Genomic DNA, 20,421 nt, shown 5'->3' with positions numbered 1-20,421 from the left:
GTGAAATTTGCATTGCGTGAGACCGCAGAGCTGACTCTCTTTAGAATAGATACGCGTTGAAAATAAAGTAATAATCCGAACGTGGAATGCTGAACATTGTGACGATTCGGTAGTATTTTAATCTGGCGCTTATGTACCGTAGCGAATTGGCTTCCTAACTATGAACAAGAATGATATCATCGGGCTAGGAAAATAAAAACATAAGTCATATCTTGGTCCAGAATACATGACTCCTGAAGCACGGTAGAGGTATTGCTCATTTTCAAAAGAATATGGAATTATTTACTTATCTACAGATGCAACGATATTCTATGATTTGTAGGGCTGAGATTGATATTCTGGCGATAGGAACACCCTTGACTGAACCCCATCTTGTATCAATTTAGACATAGCCAGCGCTTGATTAATGCCCATAGAATGACCAATTTTGTCCAGACAGATTGCAATCCATTTGCGAAGATCGCCGCACGCGATTGGGGAGTTCCCAGCAACCAAGAGCGGCCACATAATGGTGAGGCCGCCTGCCCCGGTAATTTGAAAGGATGATAGAGTAGCCCCAATATCTAACCCATGGCCAACAGAAGCGCCTGGAGCAGAAGATCCCAAGTGTCCAGAGTCTTCTATTTCCATGCCCAAGTTGTATGGTACGCTAGCACAGATATCTTCTACCAGTTGAAGACAAGTCTGTCTGGCTTGATTTGTCAAGTTGCTACGTTGTGGGTAGCCAATGTTATCGTTTGTGATACTTTCTAGATCCTTGACGGCGTTGATGATAAGTTCCTGAATAATGATACGAGCTGAGCGGTAGTTATTCCACATGCTACTTGCGTAAATGCTGTGATAGATGTGGTAACTATTACCCCAAAAAGCCTGGGTTATGGGCTTTCCATCGAGCATTGGAACCTTAACCGTATCGTATCTCCACAAAGGAGGCACGCTGATCATCAGTGATACCAATTCCGCGTCGATTTTTAGAGCTGTGCCAATGATCTCCTTGGGCTCGACGATATGTCTATTCTTTATGTTGGCGCAAAAGTCTGTTAACCGAGTAATCGCAATGAAAAGTTGGTCTATGATTTGATCATCAGGATTCCGATCTAGATGGATATCTTCGGTTAGGTTAGTAAAAACCGACGAGCTGTATCGTTCCTGGTATATTCGAATGATGCCCTAGATGGAATTCGATTGGTATTTTATTCTAAATGCGAGTAGCTTTATAAAAACTCACCACTTGAGCACGTAACTGAGTGAATAAATCCAGCCCCTCCTGCCGAGAAAGTTGCGCTGATCCGCGAAGCTCTATTAACTTTGTTGCGCCTTCCATGTGATTCACCCAACGATCGATAAATGAGCCATCAGTACATGTCATGACCTTCCCCCTCAACGTTAGTCAGCCATGCATTGGGGTGTTGGGAACAACTTACTTCAAACATGCCAAGCATAACTACCGCTGCCAGTATACCATCTGTCTTGCACATGGATGGGTCCTTCAGGGCTAGATTGGTTTTAGACAAGGCCGTAGTATACTCCTGTTGTGCCTTCAGCATGGTCTTGGGAGACAGTCGAATATTTGCCAGGGCCGCTAATGCGACGGCGCTTACTGCGGCATTGACTGCCGAATTTCGTGATCTCTCGATGAGTGGCAAAAGATATGACATATGGCCGCAGCGGGGACCTCCAATTATGTAATTAGCATAGAGATAGCTTCTTGCAATTTCTTGCTCAGGGTACACAAGATTAGCCCTTGGAATACTTAAAGCCGTCTTTTCGCAGCACAGAGCTCCAAAATCGTCCGAATCTCGAGGTATTCCAGTTGGAATTGATGTCTGAGGCTCTACAGTGCTCGTTGACGCAGGGCGCTTCTTGCTCGCAGGAAGTCGATAATTGCGAACGACCTCCTTGCTCTGATCCTTAAACTTAAGCTCCAGTAAATTTCGGTATCCAGGACAGCTGACGTCGGCTCGAATACACTGAGTACATGAAGGCGTCCTATAATCGCACTATGAAACATGCTGATCAGTACGTAGATTTTTTGCAGCCCCAACTCAACTGTTGCCTTGATGAGTGACAGGAAAGTAGAGTTTGTATATGTAAGTGTCACTGGCGCCTTAAACGCACGGTGTTTTCGGCCCGGGTGTGTAGTTTCAACGCACCTTCAGGCGGCGATGCCGGCAGCGCTCACACGCAGCACTCGGCTTGCCACGATAAACCATGATCCGTGTTGGGGTACAGCTGTCAATAAATTACTCAAAGAAGAAAGAGATGCGTTTACCAGCGACGGAAATGTTTGAGAGATCAATTGAATAAAAGACAAAGGTCATGATTGTGTCAACGCGGCCTCCCCGTTATTTAAGCAGATCCGTTTCAGGCAACCAGCTCGGCGCTATATCGAATAGGGCTCCAATGGTTCCGTTATAACCGTGCTCCGCTGAACTTGGCTGTCACTATCAACTGCTAAGCGCTAAGCCTTATTGCTATAATTCCCCACCATCTTCGGGCTGCATTGGTGACTAGAGCGGAGGCAATCCCTGCTTACACCTTGACAGCATGAATGGTTTGAGAAATTCGAGGCAGAAACCAGCTGAAACCGTCAACCAGAATGAATATTCGGATCGATCAAGATAAGACGCCGGACCTACCATAAGCAAGATAATTGATAGGAAGCACCATCTGCCGCATTGATTTAGAGACATGTTATCAAGTATCCATCGTAGAGAATTAGCATTCGAAAAGCGTGGGATCATAGAATAAAGTAGTAATGGGTAGAGAATCAAGATCTTAGTCATTATGGTATAACGATTTTGATGGTAAAATATAGCAATTGTCTGCTATAGTTCAGTATATATTCTTTTACTGAGAATACCTTTTTATAATACCATTATTTATGTACTTCTCCATTGCAGTATAAACAATCATAACGAGCATTGCATTGACTATTTTTCGTTACTTACATACACTTTATACATTTCTATTAAACTTTCTTACGACACAAAAAGTAAGAGTTATTCAAGCCTGAGTATTCTATCCAGACTAGCGTTATTTTTAAACAGAGATGATGTAACTTAGGGCGTGTTTTGTAATAATATGAGCATTTTGTAAGTGTCCTTATGCACTAAATACAATGCCTACCCACTAAACAAAAGTACAATGACAATTCATGAGATTTTAGCCCTTGGTTCATATTATAAATAATTTGAAATGCCAGCTAACTCTTTGGTGTCATTGTATAGTATTCGCGGCTTGTGTTCGCAGATTTTTGGCCACGAATTGGAATTACTCTTCAATGTATGCTTGATGCCACTTCCCTTTATTTAACCATAAGAAGAGTTATAATATCTTTATAAGCTTATGCTAACCCTATAAACCTGCATGCGATGGAAATTTCGCATAGTGTATATATTTATGTCCTGTTATTCCTTGCCTTCTAACCATTTCCGGGGTCCCGAGATCAATGAAAATTCGCTTAGACCATATACCCTACTCCCTCGTTCGGTGCTGCTGTCTCAACCCAATTTCAGCGGGTTGATGCTGACTCTGGTTATAATTCTCTCTGCTGAAGCTTGCGCTGGCTGCTGCGACTGCCAGAGATAGTACTCCCAACTTGCCACCGCCAAAATCTCCTCTAGCAGCCCGATGCGCGAGCTTTTCCTCAGTGGTTCGCTTGCCATGATTTCTTTCTGGAACGGCTTTATGCGTAAAACCGGCATACAAATACAGGAAAACGACGATCATCTCCTCGACCTTTGCCATGAATAGTTCTATCAGGACAGATGACGTTGATTCCTCTGCTGCCGAATCTTGGAATCGTTTGTTAAAAATGAGAAGAAGAGAGTGGATTATGCGAATAAACAAGAACGGTAGTGACAATGTTACGACAAGTAGCATTCTACTTTCACCTTGCCGTTCTGTTATGTAGCGCGTAATGTTGGCGCCTATCGTCAGAAGGGTGAGGAGAATCAGGACAACCAGGTACACAATAACTCCAGCCTTTACCGTGTCTTGGTTTATAATATCGGTTGCGGTGTCTGCCGATGTTGCTCCAACAATACAGAGGATGAGGGCGACAACAGCTGGGACTTGAACGATTCTCGCAATAAATAAATTGAAGATAGTGTTGTACGGCCGTTTAAGGAGATAATAGTATCTATGACCTGTTAACTAACGAGACTTGACAGTGAAAATAAATGATTTGATGCTAACACTCGAGATAAAATTCCTAGTGTTGCTAGCAAGAGCGGTGACAGACCCAAGAAGCCAGCAATGGTAGCAATGGTCTCGGCAGTGTCAGATGTGGCAGTTATCGTTGCAATCTGTGCAGAGCAACCGATGACACGCATGATGCTAAGTATCGTGAGAAAAATCCAGCCTGAACTCCGCGCTAGGCCGTGCCGAAAAGATACAAATACGCTGCAGATGAGTGTAACGACGTAGTAGACGAGTTCCCAGACGGCTAAGCCATCACTCAGCGTGACGTGAGCCATTGCGGTGTGAATCCGTTAAGGTATGTAATCTGATGAAGCCGATGAAAACATTGCTTAAGCTCGGACTATTTATTGAAAAGAACACACTTCATAGACTATAGGTTTACGAAAGGATCATATTGATTCGACGAATCCAACAGACATGGAGGTTTCCGAAATAGGCAATCGCTAAGTTTCGCGAGGATTGAATGCGCGCGGCCCCCTGCCTCGGGCTGTGCTTAGCGCCGAAATGCATTCCCGCAATGGCTTAACTCACACGTAATTGGGGCGGCGCCGTTGGAAAATTGGTGGTACCTCGTAGAGAAATCTCCAAACAGAAGACTCTTCGCATAAGGTACGCGTACGCACCTTAAACTGAGTCATCTGCTTTCCTCATAGAAGTCTATATGTCTCTGTTGTCAAATTTCGAATCCTGAGTTCAATCCCCTTAAATGTAGGCCGGGCTCCGCGGATTACGCTTGCTTTTCGGGCTGACTTGCAAGACCGACGATGTCTGGCAATGCTTGCTCAAAATTGACTGTATCTGTACCATGAGCAAGCTGCATTATCGTTCCTCTTATTGGTCAAGGCAAGGTAGGTATTTTCCGTGGTTGGCTAAAAGCGCTCTTTAATCACGTTATGTCGCCATAAGCTTCCCCTTCTTATATTATAGAGACGCTTAATTGATCCATACCCCTATAATCTTAGTGAACTGCCTTACGCGCTTTGCAAATAAATTATTTATAATTGCTTCATAATATATAATTTAAATACAATTTATCCCTTTGTATCTTCCTCAAGCCTAGCTCAGTCCCATCTATATGTTGCTACGGTAAACAATGTTCCTTTATCACTGGTGGTGTGTCTCCCAATACGCCAGTGCATCTGCACTAGCCTGTCTTACTATAAGCTAGGTATGCATCATGAATATCAGTAACCGTCTTCTGCATTGCGAAAAAGGTATATGGCGCTATATTATTACTTACCCATTTGAGGCTCCCTTCTAGATTATCGATCTCTTTTCTTTTCCCCTTTTCCGATTCCTTTTGCGCTTTCTCGATTTTCTTTTGATTATCTCTATCGGACATTCCTCGGCCCAGTAGAGCAATTGGATCATTGCGACCACACTGTTGCTGTGGTTGTAGGACTTGTGAAATCGGAGCAATAAGATCGCCATAACACGCTATTCTTTGCTTCGGTGATGCGGTTATGGAATATGGTCGTGCATCGCCCTTTGGGATGCCAACTTCAGCATCGACATCAGTTGAACTTCCAATGCTAAATTATGTTAACATACTATGTGATGGTAATTGACAACCTACTATGAAGACTCACCATAATTCAAGACCGGTTGGCAGAAAGAGATTCATGTTGGCGTTTAACAATGCAGAAGAGAGTTGTGATGCCTGGCCGGCTGCCACGCCGAGTCCGATACCAATTTGGCCGATTGTGAGACCGATGCCAGCAGCTCCAGGCCTGTACAGCAATACGTTAGCTACGACAAGTTAGGTGTCGGGGAGCTATGAATACTTACACGAACCAACTGGCGATTTTTGCAGCTTTCTGGAAGATCTGATTCTCTGGGCTGGGAACGATGGCAATATTGATTGCGTCCAAAACTTGCATGAAGAGTTCCATTGTGATATTGTAGTGGCTTAGTTCCTGGCTGTACCCACGGAGAAAAGGCTGTCCATCTCCATGAGCAATCTGTGGCAAGGCCAGTGGACGGAATATAGGGCCTCGAGACCACCCTCTGTCGCCGATGTAGTATTCACTAGCGCATGGTTGTTGATTGTATGACTGCATTTGGTATACTTGCCCATCACCTGTATAAGTCTCACTGCCAGCAGGGAATTGTAAAATTTGGCCGTCGTAACCATTGTGTATGCGTTGCATATCGTCAATCCAATGGCTACCGATTGATGAGCGATAATGATCATCTTGACATTGTTCAGCTCGATAGTGTCGACCACTTTGGCCAAGAGGCCGGTTGCCAAAGCTGCTTCCATCTGATGAGCTTCTAACGTTTTTTTTGCGATTCGTATAATCCGCATCCGCTTGGTTATAAGATGATGACCGCTTCCCAGTTGATAGAGGGCGTTGAGGGCTATTACGACTGTTATTATTCGTGAAGGGTAGTCTAGGCCCACCATAAATTCCGTTGTTCAGCTGATTAGCTCCAAGAGCCGAACCTATAGCATCGCGTATTAATCCCATACTGATAAAAATAGTCCTACTAAGACGTAACAGACGTAGGCAGGTTGTCTTAGAATAGTGATGACTTTGATGTAGGTAGCCTACTAAGGCTCAGCAAGAGTACGGCGGGGTCTCTTGGGGTGATTGCCATTTTTATAAGGGACGATCTTGGGAACATTTGACTATATATGTGCCGCCATGGCAAATGTGACGGGTATAAATCAGACGTAAGTTGAGTTTCTGTGCCCAAGCCACTGGGCTGCTGAATAAGGTTCCTATGCTACTCTATATCGGGCTATCAGTTCGGCGCTAGTTATAACTCCAGGCAGAACTACAAGTATACAATACGAACTTGAAGGTTCCTTGGGGAAAGTACTTCCATAAGCTCGTGGATTACTCCTGCACTGGATGTTTGTGAATTTTACCCCAGGTAGAGCCCCTTTGAAGATCGACAGTACAAATAGGTAGTTATGCTGGTATTACAAAACCTCGGTATATAATCGTGCTTAACTACGTTCACCATACCATGCGATTCCTTTCCTTCATGATTAATTGCATTATCTACTTTATGGTATAGATGTGAATGGTCCTCTCATACACCTTAGAACGGACTATATCCACTCTTTGCCATATTCACTCCTAACAATGTCGCTTCATCCAAATCCTCCTCCGGTAGACCAAACAAGCCATTATGAAGTTTCTTCTGGTAGACTGCAGGACAATCAGGAGAAAAGATGCGAGAATAATAAGCCTTGGCTAAACCTTTGGAGTCGCCCGCAGCAAATGCAGCTCTGCCGTCCTGGATACGCTTTGCCGTGCGCTCATACCGGATATCCCAATCAGCATCTGCTGTGCCTGTAACACGCTCAACACTATCTAGCATCTCCCGTTGACTAATTAAGAAACTCGACACATATATAGCCTTGTTCTGGAATTGCTGTAGTGTTAGCGATGGGTCGTTGTCATCGCCTGGGACCCTTTTCAGTCCCAGAAATGAGGCGACAGCGCGTCCGCACTGTGCCCATGTAGTAGTGTTGATTCGAGCTTGTCCATCATCAAATATTGTGACTTCTCTCTTGTTGATGTCGAATCCAAACCAGTCAGGTGGACACGCCAGACTAAATTCGTACCACAAGCCAGTCACCAAGACAGTCCATTTTAAGCCAAGGCGCTCAATCTCGGAGAGAAGTGGCCTAAAAGCTGGGCCCATTCCAGTTTCATCACCGATGGCTTGATTGTTCAATACAACATCCGCCGTGTAGATGTTGGGCATGATGTGTGGTATTTTGGCCTTTGCTGCCGCCTGCACAATTTTATTGTGTATTTCACTTCCAGCCGAGTAAGCTAATGTAATTATAAGAAACTCATGGCCTTTCAACGCGGAAACGATTGATTCTTCGTCATCATAGTCCACGAAAGCGATTTTGACGCTATCGGGAAATTTGGAAGCGCCTCCCTTACGGGTAAGTGCTGTGATTGTATGCCTATTAGTCTTGAGAAGTTCCTGAGTGATATGTCGTCCCAGTTGCCCAGCAGCCTGCTGGTTGTTAGTAGATGAATGCTAAAGCTTTGGTTGTTGGTTTGAACGCACTCCCACAATTGCCACTCGCTTGACCTGAGTTTTTAGGTCGAATGGCTGGTCTTTAGCGATCTTTTGCCCGTCCATAATGTATGGTAGTTTGGAGTGTTGGAGTTGGATAATGATTGAATAGTATAAATGATAGACATATGAGTCGTAACATAAAATAAAGTGTCTATGGACGGGTTATATACATCACAGCTAATGTACAAACAGTGTGCCAGCTTGTTTTGTTAACCAGGATTATTAATGATGGCTCCTAATACTATATATTCTGTTAGTCAGACTGGACTCCGGATTTCCGGGTCGACGAACATCGTCCTCCACCGGACTCCGTATGAGATCGCTGACAACTCACGCTCCATTCCTTTCCATTACTAACATTGGATCTGATGAATAATTGGCACAGCAGTTGAAAGCAAAATCCTTGGCTTATCGGACTCCGTTAAAGCTCAGGGCACGGATACACCGCATATAATGCCAATTGCAGTTGTTGTGTTGTGCGACTAGTAGAATGGCTAGGTATATATAGCCCTCCAAGTATTCCAATAATACTTCTAGAACCATAACATAAACACTACACTGTTACTCTACCATCTTAATATCTATATTCCTGATATATTAGGCCCTGGGCGTTGGTGATGGATAATACCGACAACCTGGTGATCCCAAAATGGGTATCCTTCACTAAAGAGTGGCATACAAAACCATACCCGGATATTTCCCCCAGTCGTAGTGGTCTGTCTGCTGCTGGGAAGAACGTGGTTATTACAGGAGGCGGCACAGGCATTGGGAAAGCCGTCGCCATTGCATTCGCCCAAGCCGGAGCCAACAGTGTCTCCATCCTAGGAAGGCGGCTGGATAGACTTAAAAGCAGCGTCATTGCGATTTCGGCCGCCACTCAGTCTAACACCCAAGTCCTTTACAGAAAAGCAGATCTTACAGAGCATGCGCAAGTCCAAGATGCACTTGCAAGTATTACAAGCGCAGTAGGCAAGGTGGACATATTTGTTAACAATGCAGGCGCACTTCCACCCCCAGGGTTGGTAGCAAAATACAATGCAACAACATTTATGGGAGCCTTTGAGATGAATGTCCTTACATCGCTCAATGCTATTCAAGCATTCATTCCTCTCGCCGGGGCTGATCCGATACTACTCAATATATCTACTAACCTTGCGCATGTACGGCCTATGGCTGGCATGCCAGCGTATGCGGCAAGCAAGGCGGCACAGCTTAAGATGGTCGAGCATTTTGCGGTAGAGAACCCGGAGCTACATGTTGTCAGTCTTCAACCAGGGGTTATTGCGACGGAAATTGCTGGCCCTGACTCTAATGTACAAGGTCAGGACGAAGGTAAGCAGCGGAATGCGGTTTTCAACTTTATAACTTTACCAATTTCCATGCCATCAAGCTAATAGTTTCATGAGTAGTCGAATTACCAGCGCATTTCTGTGTGTGGTTGGCGTCATCTGAGGCAAAGTTCTTGAAAGGGAAATTTGTATGGGCTAATTGGGATGTTCCTGAGCTGCTGCAACGGGCCGAGGAGATTCGCGACTCGCGACTGCTTACAATCGGCCTGGCCGGTGTTGCAATGTAAGGGAACTCGTCGGTCAGATATGTACATACGCGGCGCGCTATCGCATGATGCAACTTACGTAACAATAGCCTACCGGAACTCCGCTCGGAGTTCTTGATGACATGGCCAAGTCCGCACGGAGCTCCGCCCAGTTCCGTTGCAGGAGTCCTTCACTTTAGAATGCTAAGTATTTTTTTCTCCCCCTTAGGGATTTAGTATTTTGTTGGAACCAGCTTTGAAATCAGTTACTTTGGGCATTCATATATTCCGCCATTTTAACGACTTTGTTCAAGGCAGCAAAACCAACCGCGGCGTCTCCAGCCTTTCCCGTGTCTGAAAACCGGCATGGGTGAGACGAGAGTGCGGAAGGATCTTGGTAGAAGAAAGGTAAAGCTAATGAAGTTCACCATTAAAGACTCAATGTGGCTCCTTACACGTATCCTTAGGCATGCGATGCATGTTGCCGCCGGAAGATTCGATGTGATGCCAATGTCCCCAAATGCTCCGCCTGCGTCTTACACGGCACCTCATGCACGTGGACTCCAGGGCTTCATGTAAAAGCACCTGTTATAAAGATACAGGATGTGTAAGTATTCGCAGATCAATGACCAAACCAATGATACTGACGTGATTAAGTATGAGCTCACAAAATCGTCGCTTCGCTGATATCGAAAGTCGCTTAGCGGCTCTCGAACGCTCCCTTCGCGGCAACTCAGTGTCTCGGCACACATTGATGGAAGAGCCGAGATCCCCAGTGTCTACCCTTACAAGTGATTTAGCAGGATTTACGACGACGACGGCGTCGATCGAAAACAGCGGCCATTTCGCCTTGCCACCCCGGGACCAAGTGTCTGTATTGGTAGAAAACTATTTTTCTGACTACAATCAGGCCATGCCCTTGTTTCATCAACCCTTATTTATGCAAATTCTGGAAAATTGGTACCGATTTCCCCACGAGCGAAACGAAGCGTCATGGGCATCTATAAATGTCGTCCTCGCTTTAAGTCTACAGCAGACGCCCTCGGCTGCAACAACCAGCGACGACCTGGTATCCTCAGAATGCATCAAGAACGCTCAATCAGTACTGAACCGTCTTGTTATTCGAGATGAGGATTTACAAGGGTTGCAGGTCGTCTTGGCACTTGTGATTCTGTTTCTCGGCACCTCGCGGCCGCAGCCCTCTTGTGTCCTGATCGGGACGGCAGTTAAACTAGCGCATCGGCTTAAACTTCATCTCCAGGAAGGACTCGATGATGAAAATATTGAGCTGGCGGCTCAGAAGGAGAGATTACTATGGATTACGTACATACTGGATAGAGACATATCCATGCGAACGGTTGAACCCTATGGGCTTCAGGAGCACGACATGGAGGTTGATACCATTTCACCAATTCTGAAAGACGATCTTGTTGGTGTTTTGTCTCTGCCAGGCAACCCTAGCCAGACTGCAAACATATTCCATCTCCGGATTCAATTGGCCCGTATTCAGGGGCTGATGTACGATCTCACATACTCGGTGCGAGCGCGGAAACTTTCTGGCGACCAACAGACCACCGCCGTAGAACGGCTGACGCACTTGCTCGAGGGATGGCGCAATGCTGTTCCGGAAGGCTTTCGTATTGAAGATCTCCCTACTTGCGGATCGGATAATGTTCTGAGTCAGTTTGTACCCTTATATCTTGCATATTTTCTATGCCTGTTTACTGCAAATCGCTTGCAAATTCGCAATTCAACCTGGATAGAGCGCCTAATGGCTTTTTGTGACGAAATCATACATAGCGACGATGTAACCGGTCCATCCTCGTCGAAGTCACATATAAAGTCAAGTATGAAGTTGTTGCCGACTAATTGGTCCAGCATAGTTGAGGCCGCAAGATTATGTATGAGACTTCACCAATTCGTCAGCCATATTCGATTATCGACATTGCCGTAAGTGGTATAAATATTAGGAGCGCATACTCGTAATGCGAAAGACACCACTGACACAGCCTTTTTAGTAGCATTATTTGCAGTTACCGATCTGCACTTGTCATCCTTATCGCAAACAACCTGACCGTGGGAGAGCATCCTCTCCATGATCAGATCGAAGATGACTTACGGCTTATAGAAGAAGCATTGATAATATTCGAAAAACAGTCTATGGACACAAATGACGATTTTGGACAACCTAGTGTTTTGTCTGTTTGCCGGAAATTGAATCACGGGTCAAAATTAGCAATATGGAGGCTGCAGCAGGGTTAACCCCTTAGTGCTATTTGCAATTCCTTGCCTTGTTTGCTTAGGGTTCAATCCAAAGCCTTTCTCTTCAAGGAATCTGGTCTATACCCTCATTGAAAATGTCCACATCTTGAACAAAGTCTTGCAGAGCTAGATCCTCACTAATTATGAAGTTTGGATCAATGATCCGCACCCCGGCATTCGGCGATAATGCAAAACGTAGTATTGAGATGAATGTCAGCTGATTGTGCACAACTCGCGCCAGAATTCTCTCTTACATTAAATCCGGACCGTTGATACATTTTACGCGTATCATGTTCGATCCGAGTACTGTGAAGGTGGTTCCAATTATGTACTGGGCCGACAATGATTCAAAACAATCTCTACAACTTTGATACCACTAACAGGCGCTTGTCTGTCGACAAGTCCACATAGTAACCCTGAGGATGTTCGACTTCCCTCGGCCAAATGCACACTTCATATAGGTCAAGGTGGAGTCTCCAGCTTACTGACGTATATACGGTGCAAGATTCTTCAAGATTTTTTGTGGTGAAACCTTAAATCGGCCGAATACAGCCGTGCCTACGTTACCTCGGTCCGCGGATGAAGAAACCGGTAGGTTGGATCATTGCAGGTGGAAAGCGGTCGACCTCTGTGTCATTTCAGGTTTCTTCCTTTTGCTTTCTTATCCCCAATAGGTGTTATTATCGCTAATTAATAGAAATTGCATTTAGCACCACGCTCTAACTTTACAGCACTGTAATAAATGTGGCTATTTGTATTCAGTATCCAAGGAATTTGCATGTACTTCTTATAAAGCCTGGCATTACTAGTGTCGGATTTACTTCGGAGGTGGCGTCGGATCTTCAAAAAAGATACCCTTCACGGTCCCATGTTCCAAATCCTCGGAAGTTCGATCTTGCAACAGAATCAAGCCCGTAGGAAATATGCCGACCACATCAGCTACCGATCGTACGACCCCAACCCGCAGCTACCGCTGCGCAGTTGCCTGTCAGGGCTGTCGCCAGCGCAAAGTTCGATGCAGCTTGGCTGTCACGGGTAAACCTTGCATAGGCTGTACTCAGGATCGGACCGAGTGTATTGTCGTCCCAAAGCAGCGAAGGAAGTGAGCTTGGAACATTATTGAATTCAGATACTGTATCAAATCCTAATAACTGTAATTGCAGAACCCGAAAATCGCATCCCAAAGTCATTCGCCGGCATGATCCAAATCCTATGCAAGGTTCCAACGCTGTAGATGATCTTCCCGCTGATGATGAGTCGAATCCCAGTATGAGCTCATCTACCTTTCAAAATGGGGGGGGTGAGGTAGATCCAATCTCTATACCGACTCATCCGGCTTTTGGAGGTGACTCTAGTGAAGGCGGTCCGGGCAATGGAGGCGATGTCGGAATAGCATCGTTGGAACAATCTCAAGAAGTCGGTACTACGACTATTCGCGCCGAAGTTCACGGTGATATCGAGAATGAGGAGAGAAGCGGGTTTGAGATTGCGACAGCAGCGTTAGGGCAATCTCAAAGAAACGGCGAGGTGCCTTTCTACGCCGGTTAGCAATTTTAAATCTGTGACACTCGAATGATTCCAGCTGATCTACTACATAGGAGGCACGACCGGACCCACATCCGCTCTGGACATTTGTTCACCAGAGAAATCGTTGTCAAGGCACTTTCTCATCCCATCTCGGGCTCGTTCCCCTCTTTCAGATGTGGACCGAAGCTATCTTCAGGCGAAAGGAGTACTTACGCTTCCCAAGGCAGAAAGCTGTGACAGCCTCCTTCGAGCGTATCTCCATCACGTTCATCCCATAATGCCAGTCATTGAAGTCGATCACATCCTAGAATACCAGCATAGCGGGAGACTTCATGAGTACAACATTCTCCTACTCTGGAGTATTTTCTCTGCTGCAGTTAATGTGAAGGTCCTCTGGCTCTCTTCATGTTGGGTTGTGCTAATCAAGTAGCAGTTTGTCCCTTCTGAAATCTGTCAGCAAGAGGGTTATAATTCTCGAAAGGAAATGAAGGCTGCAATGTATTCACGTGCAAAGGTGAGTGGATAGCGAGCTTTGATCGGCCTGAGCGAGTGATGTTGTCTTGAACAGACCTGCTAATTCTGTGCAATAATAGTGTATGTTTACCGTCAGTAAAGAAATAGACAAGGTGGTCCTTATACAGTCTTCTTTATTATTGGGATTCTGGATTTCAGAACAAGATCAACATTTGCAACCTTGGTACTGGACTGGAACCGCAATCAACCTCTGCCAGATGCTGGGACTGCATCGTGATCCAGACTTCTCAAAATTTAATTCTGCAGTCACCGATCGACAACGGTGCCTGTGGCGTCGGCTTTGGTGGAGCTCATTCTATCGAGACTGCTGGCTTGGCTTAAATTTCGGAAGGCCACTAAGAATTAACCTTACCGACTGCGATACACCTTTGCCAATGGCCACGGATGTGCTTATTGATTTAGTAGGGGTGCCTGAAAGTACATCCGCTAGCTTTATACCAGATGATATGTCTAGGCTGGCCTCTTACTGGGTGACATTGGTTGAATTGAGCAAGAAACTGGGTGCTGTAATTGCTTTAAACTACCAAGCTCAACGACCAAGGCCTACTATCCAGCAGTTTACATCTCTTGAATCGGGGATTCTCCAGTGCGCATTACCAAATCAATATGAGTCTAATCAGACGAGTTTGGCACGGTTTCATTCTTTACATGTTCATTTGCACTACCAGTAAGTCTGGTTTCTGTGTCGTTCCGGAATTTTGGCTAATAACAGCGGGGATAGGGTACTTCTTATTGCTTTATATCGGCCTTATGGATCCGAAACTCCAGCTGGTCTTGATACTGAACCTGAAGATTGGCAACATCGGATGTGTCTGAAGGCTGGTGAAGCTGCATCTAAGACCAATGATATTTTTAATGCCCTCGCAGAAGATGGCCTTCTCATATTCGCCGGGCCAATGACGTAAGCACATGGACTTAATTCAATTCTTCGCTCATTTTATTCCTGACTCTCAACATCTGGCTATACTCAGCCGAGGATTACAATATCTGACACATTGTAGACCAGGACTCTTAGCCCCAGCAATGCAAACGCACTTACTTTTTTATAAGTCTGCCGACCCCCTCACAAGACGCCTTAAGCTTCACAAACTTGAGATGTGCATGCTTATTATGGAAGAACTTCAAAAAACCTACAGTGTCGCTTCCCTTTACCGAGGGATTTTCCTCAAGGCTATGGAGCAGATCTGCCCCTCCTACCAAACAAAATCAATGACTTCCGACCAAGCAATCAGCTCAGTTCCAAGAAGTGATTCTGCCAACAGGAACCACACTGGGGATAAGGTTGCCTCTAGTCAGTCAGTCGCAGAACATGTTGGTAACACCACTTCATTTACCAGTGCGTCGGGGCAAGATACCGACATACTTGGAGATTTCATGGACTCATTAATTGATGACTCCTCAATATTTAACTTCTGGGAAATATGGAATTAAAAAAAAAAAGCTAGTACAAATTCCACTTGATTCATTAAAAAAGCACCTGCTTCAATTCAAAGAATTAATAATTAGCAAAATTGGAAGCCTCAAGGTTATAGTCTTCAAGATCTAAACTATAGCTGTAAAGAAAGATAGGAATGTGACAGGTGTAACTCCATGCAATTGTTGTATATAGCAGAGGTTTGTTTCTCAAATAGTGACTGAATCCATCTAACAGAACATAATATTACGCATGAGGCGATTCAATTGGCTACGCAGAGATTACACAGACTTTCTCCATAATCAATTTTTATAATGATACCAAGTGTTCGCAATACAACGGCGAAGCAGCCTGTTGGTGGAACAAAACACCGCTTATCGGCTGCAAGACGAGGGAGGTGGCCCTGGCAACTGTTTCGGACTCAATATGCCTGGCAATTCCCAGTCTATTAACATAGCTGGTATGTGGACTAGCGGTGGAGGTGCAGATGGTGGTGGCTGTACTTTCTTTTCTGGCTATAACTGTGATGGTGCCAACCAAGTCTGGGCTACATATGGCAGCGGCTCAGGAACATGCTTGCCTGCAAGGGGCAGTGTTGGCTATCTGTGGAAGAGTGCATGGTGCGCGGCCGGTCTCTAAGCAGCGCTGCTGTTAAATTAAATAAACTAAATCTAAAGTATAGATTTATTTATTTAACTTTAAGTTTATAATATATATATATATATATGTATGTATTTCATTTATTTAGTAGAGTTTCAAGTTTACTATTTATAATATAATTCTTTTATATAAAACCTGGAATATTTTCTTTTTAAGTTATTTTCCTTATATTTAATGTAGACGAACATTACTTCAGCTACTATAACTATCGGTATAGCCAAAGTTTCAGCAAAGACAACCTACCGGCACAGTGTTATAGTATAATGAGCAATGACGACGAACAAGCTATGTCTGCCATTTTTGGACTTACTGTGTATGACTTGTACGGGTGTCATGACATGGTATGACTCGACCAGGGAATCAGCTCTGGAGTAATTGCTCAGGGTCATCTTAGTACATTTCCAAAAGAACTGGAATACCGTGTTGTGTCTATAACACTAGTTAATCCGGTTTTGCTGATCCATCACCGCTGCCCCATGCCTCATCTCGTGGATCCCGGTAAACGCATCTATTCAATGAGCAACGTCCTTTCGTAAGTCTCCACGAGTGAGAAATGTCGGCCCATGAGATCATGGAGAGCAAAAGAATTCCTCTAGAGACCGCAGAGCAGATTATAAAGCTATGTGATAACTGGCTAATGAGCGTTGCAGAAGCAAAAGGTTGATAGAAAGGGATGCAGGTGGAGCTTAAATAAGTGTATTTTACGACATGTTGCGTAAGGCTATACGACACATTGTAAACAGGCTTTGTGCAGGTTTACCCTTAGGCGCTTCTTCAACTCCAGCAGGTGTAGGTAATGGTGACATCCCTTGAATAGGATATCTGGTGGAATCAAATGGGATGGTTTTATTATTGTGATTACTAAAAACAAGGGCTATTTGGGTTACACAGCTATCCACTCCATTTTATTCTCACTTCTCATTGATACCATATACTACAATCAATAAGCTATCTGTAAAGAGATTATATAAAGAGCATAGATTTATGTTTTATGGTTTCTTATATAGCTTTTCTATATTAGCTGGTTGTCTATGTAAGCTGTGTCGCGAAATCTTTTCAGTCCACGATAAAAGAAAGGCAACGACAATTGTTCAGCTATCTTTCCGACAAAGGGGTCCATTGGCCTGCTGATACCAGTAGTTTGACCCTATGCACGTCACGCAGTAGAATAAGTCGTTGGGATCGTAGTTCTTCTTGATCGCTTCAAGCGTTGGCCTCGTTGTGCCGTAGAAATTTACCAGATAGTTCGGATCTTTGTAGTTTGCTTCATTGATATAGGTTCCAGTGTCAGGTGCCAGCGATTCCAATGAGGCGCCTTTAACGTAGGTTATATCATCCTGTGCCGCTTTCACTTCCAAGTAAGGAGCTGTATCTGGCCAGTTACGGGCCACGAGGTTGTTCACTAAAGATTGCCGCCAGACCGGGTTGATGGTAGTATTAGGGACGTCCAAAGCCACAGCACCGCCGCCGTTGACACCCACAACGGTAAACGCATTCTGGCCAGGGAGGCCTGCAGTGACATTGACCATTTGTCGCAGGGCAGTGCTATTAATGAGCTGCGTACTCCGCAGAAATCGAGAAGTCATAATTATACTCTGCCCAACGTTCATGCTATTTGCATGAACATCGTGGAAATAGGTGAAATAATCGGGAAATGCAATGTATTCTGCCATTATGTTCATACCCTTAGAATTTAATGGCGCTAATTTCGCTACCACGGGTGCCATGCTTTCTTGTATATCATCGACGCTTCTATTGAAGCCACCAAAGGCCGACTCTAGTCGTCTGACTTTCGGAGCCAAGAGTGTGTCTCCGTCCCAGGCCGCCCAGCCAGCATAACCACCAAGATTTGCCTCTAGGATCATAGGCGTAGTTTCATACCAGGTCGCAACGGCATCCAAGAAAGAATGCTTTGACGGTCGCGTTGACGACAACTCCATAGGTGCCACCGCCTCCCCCCTAAGTGCCTGGAACAAATCGGTATTCGAGCACGCATTCACCGTGACGACATTTCCATTTGCGAGAACAACTGTATACTCAAGGACTTGGTCCGTAGCAATACCGAAATCGCGCATAGAAGCCGAGTGGCCTCCACCTTGCAAGTATCCGCCAACGGCACCTACTCCTGTACACGTTCCGCCAACGACGATCGCGTTTTGTTCGTGCGCAAATTGATACACTTCTGCCCACGTGTATGCTCCACCAATGGTAATCGCGCTGCCGGCCCAAAGAGCTGCCCCGGTAGACTCCATACCCTCAGGTTCCTGCGGAGAACATTGGCTAGTTGATAAATATGAGTCGTGGAAAGTGAGGCCCTGGCGGAGGTTATGTGTCCAGATCTCGAGACTAGCGTAACCTGTTGAGCGGCCCAGGAAATCGTGACCAGTTTGCTTGATAGCAACGCGCATGTTATGTTGTGTTGCGAACTTGAGCGCAAGAGAAATGTCATTTGCGTTTGTCACATTGACGGCGTAATAAGGAGAGTCTCCCAGCGAGCAACTAGAGGTGTTGCCACCAGGAATATCACAGTTTAAAGCGTAAGAGTAGTCATAGCCAGTTGGAAACCATGCATGAAAAAGCGAGCTGTTCCAATTGGTCTGGATAGTGGCGCACTGAGATGGGTTGTTTAGAGGCCCTGGGTAGCACGAGCAGCTACGGGAATATTCTGAATAAGCTTTCCTGGGAGTGATGCGTTGAAAGCATTCAAAGCTGTCTCAGTTGGCCAGCAGACCGCGTCGCCTGGGACCTATATGTTTGTTAGCAAACCGATTTGAGTATGGGTCCTCCGCGGACTCATTGTTTACATACACATTTACATGTATCTGCGCGCAGGCAGGGAAGGATTGACAGAACGACCAATTTCCAGCCGACCATTTTTCACGGCACAGGTTGATATATTTGATAGCAAAATGATGAACTGAGTCCTGGTACAAAATGGCGGGATCTCAAACATTTTATCTTCGTACTCCTGCATAGGTCACCCATGCTTCTTCTTAATCCAGGTCTTTTCAAGACCCAACTGAGGCAGTCATCAAGATTACTTGGTTTACCACCTGTGCCAGAGCTATACCAGTTAGGGCAAGAAAGTCTACAACACTGGATCTACTCCGTTTGTTGAACTCAACCAGGTGCCTAGCCCAGTTCTAACCCATCCCGAGTTAATCTGCTACTTATACATAGCGTATATTCTATCTAGTCTCAATACACGATGTTTTCTTCTATATTTTCTACAGTCATTCTCGTAAGTGGTTGAACAACCCTCAATTACAGGTGTCTTCTGCTGCTTGAAAGAATTTCAGCATGTGCTAGACAACACGGTCATATCTCAAAACGCCTACATGTACGCACCAACCTCCCCATAAACACCACCCAAGATCTATCTACGTCACATAGTAAGCAGGAAGCAATTCTCTACCGACCGATTATTTTCCAACGTTTTGTCTGTCATCCAATCCTTGCTGTTTTGCCATGTACCAACCCTGCAACCTCTGCTTAGGGTTAGATTAGAGGCAAAGATCAGGATTAAGAATATCCCGACAAAGTACATGTCGTATCCATTACCACCAGTCTCTTCCTTTAATATTTGTACTTTCCCTTCTTCTCGTCAAGCTGACAAGGAATAAACCCAGTAGTATGTTCCCGACAGACTCCATACGACCCTGCCTAACTACATGTCCCTTGTTTATGTACCGTACAAGGATCCATTTCCGTACGATGGAAATATTTCCATTCATAATAAAGAGCGGTGATATACTTAAAACATTGCAATATAATTATGGAATCATTTTTTAGTCAGAACGTGTTAGCGACATCTCATACTTGTCACCTAGACGCAGGCATAGTTACTGCAGTTGATATCGGTAGCGTTGTTATGGTGAGTATCTCGCTGAATCAGGAACTTTATTCGTAAATTTAAGTATTACAGGCTAATATTACTATGTATCAATTAACCATTCTATATGCCTAATGAAATCGCACGAATGCTTCATAGCTGGAGCAAGTGAAGGAAAGCCTACTGGTGGCATTTGTTCGCGTTGGGCGTCGAGAGTTTTTCCGGGGGCTTCGACAGAGTATATTACTAGCGGTAACTAACATGCGCTTATACACCGCCCGGTAAGCAGCAGGAAATATAAGTAGTATTAGGCAATTGCAGGGGAATCCCAAACAGGGGAGGCCGACTGTAATCTGTATTACCCCATACAATTAAGGACGGCTTATGAAGCCCTTCCTA

General features: G+C 44.9%; 8 protein-coding genes across 9 annotated transcripts; 3 read left to right on the top strand and 5 right to left on the bottom strand.

The window, feature by feature from the left end:
- Positions 1-298: 298 nt before the first annotated feature.
- TrAFT101_006362 (uncharacterized protein) lies at positions 299-2,189 on the bottom strand. The gene is made up of 4 exons (XM_066127736.1): positions 2,119-2,189; positions 1,425-2,000; positions 1,229-1,372; positions 299-1,170 (listed from the first exon to the last, which is right to left on the bottom strand). Exons 2-4 carry the CDS (start codon positions 1,656-1,658, stop codon positions 310-312), a joined length of 1,239 nt encoding a protein of 412 aa, XP_065983849.1. The 5' UTR covers positions 1,659-2,000; positions 2,119-2,189; the 3' UTR covers positions 299-309.
- A 1,288-nt stretch (positions 2,190-3,477) lies between these two features.
- TrAFT101_006361 (uncharacterized protein) lies at positions 3,478-4,481 on the bottom strand (the record flags this gene model as incomplete). Its single annotated transcript, XM_024910427.1, has 2 exons — positions 3,478-4,144; positions 4,201-4,481. 2 exons carry the CDS (start codon positions 4,479-4,481, stop codon positions 3,478-3,480), a joined length of 948 nt encoding a protein of 315 aa, XP_024754632.1.
- A 1,310-nt stretch (positions 4,482-5,791) lies between these two features.
- TrAFT101_006360 (uncharacterized protein) lies at positions 5,792-6,098 on the bottom strand (the record flags this gene model as incomplete). The annotated part of the gene is made up of 2 exons (XM_024902195.2): positions 5,792-5,936; positions 5,995-6,098. 2 exons carry the CDS (start codon positions 6,096-6,098, stop codon positions 5,792-5,794), a joined length of 249 nt encoding a protein of 82 aa, XP_024754631.2.
- Positions 6,099-7,257: 1,159 nt separating this feature from the next.
- On the bottom strand, positions 7,258-8,322 carry TrAFT101_006359 (uncharacterized protein; the record flags this gene model as incomplete). The annotated part of the gene is made up of 2 exons (XM_024904711.1): positions 7,258-8,193; positions 8,248-8,322. The coding sequence occupies 2 exons, from the start codon at positions 8,320-8,322 to the stop codon at positions 7,258-7,260; spliced, it is 1,011 nt and encodes a 336-aa protein (XP_024754630.1).
- Positions 8,323-8,876: 554 nt separating this feature from the next.
- On the top strand, positions 8,877-9,835 carry TrAFT101_006358 (uncharacterized protein; the record flags this gene model as incomplete). Its single annotated transcript, XM_066127735.1, has 2 exons — positions 8,877-9,591; positions 9,669-9,835. The coding sequence occupies 2 exons, from the start codon at positions 8,877-8,879 to the stop codon at positions 9,833-9,835; spliced, it is 882 nt and encodes a 293-aa protein (XP_065983848.1).
- Positions 9,836-9,948: 113 nt separating this feature from the next.
- TrAFT101_006357 (uncharacterized protein) lies at positions 9,949-12,647 on the top strand. The gene is made up of 4 exons (XM_024902917.2): positions 9,949-10,201; positions 10,261-10,400; positions 10,451-11,743; positions 11,812-12,647. Exons 1-4 carry the CDS (start codon positions 10,160-10,162, stop codon positions 12,053-12,055), a joined length of 1,719 nt encoding a protein of 572 aa, XP_024754628.1. The 5' UTR covers positions 9,949-10,159; the 3' UTR covers positions 12,056-12,647.
- A 314-nt stretch (positions 12,648-12,961) lies between these two features.
- Positions 12,962-15,806, top strand: TrAFT101_006356 (uncharacterized protein). Of its 2 annotated transcripts, XM_024909156.2 has the most exons (7): positions 12,962-13,157; positions 13,219-13,598; positions 13,654-13,964; positions 14,016-14,096; positions 14,176-14,783; positions 14,838-15,017; positions 15,118-15,806. In XM_024909156.2, the coding sequence occupies exons 1-7, from the start codon at positions 12,979-12,981 to the stop codon at positions 15,545-15,547; spliced, it is 2,169 nt and encodes a 722-aa protein (XP_024754627.1). In that variant the 5' UTR covers positions 12,962-12,978; the 3' UTR covers positions 15,548-15,806. The 2 variants fall into 2 exon arrangements, with proteins under 2 accessions (XP_024754627.1, XP_065983847.1); XM_066127734.1 differs by having other exon boundaries at positions 14,838-15,806.
- A 1,475-nt stretch (positions 15,807-17,281) lies between these two features.
- On the bottom strand, positions 17,282-18,598 carry TrAFT101_006355 (uncharacterized protein; the record flags this gene model as incomplete). Its single annotated transcript, XM_024906407.2, has 1 exon — positions 17,282-18,598. One exon carries the CDS (start codon positions 18,596-18,598, stop codon positions 17,282-17,284), a length of 1,317 nt encoding a protein of 438 aa, XP_024754626.2.
- Between the last annotated feature and the right edge of the window lie 1,823 nt (positions 18,599-20,421).

This window comes from Trichoderma asperellum, chromosome 3 (genome assembly GCF_020647865.1).
Source record: "Trichoderma asperellum chromosome 3, complete sequence".
Taxonomy (NCBI): Eukaryota; Fungi; Ascomycota; class Sordariomycetes; order Hypocreales; family Hypocreaceae; genus Trichoderma; species Trichoderma asperellum.
This window is presented reverse-complemented; position numbering and strand designations above follow the sequence as displayed.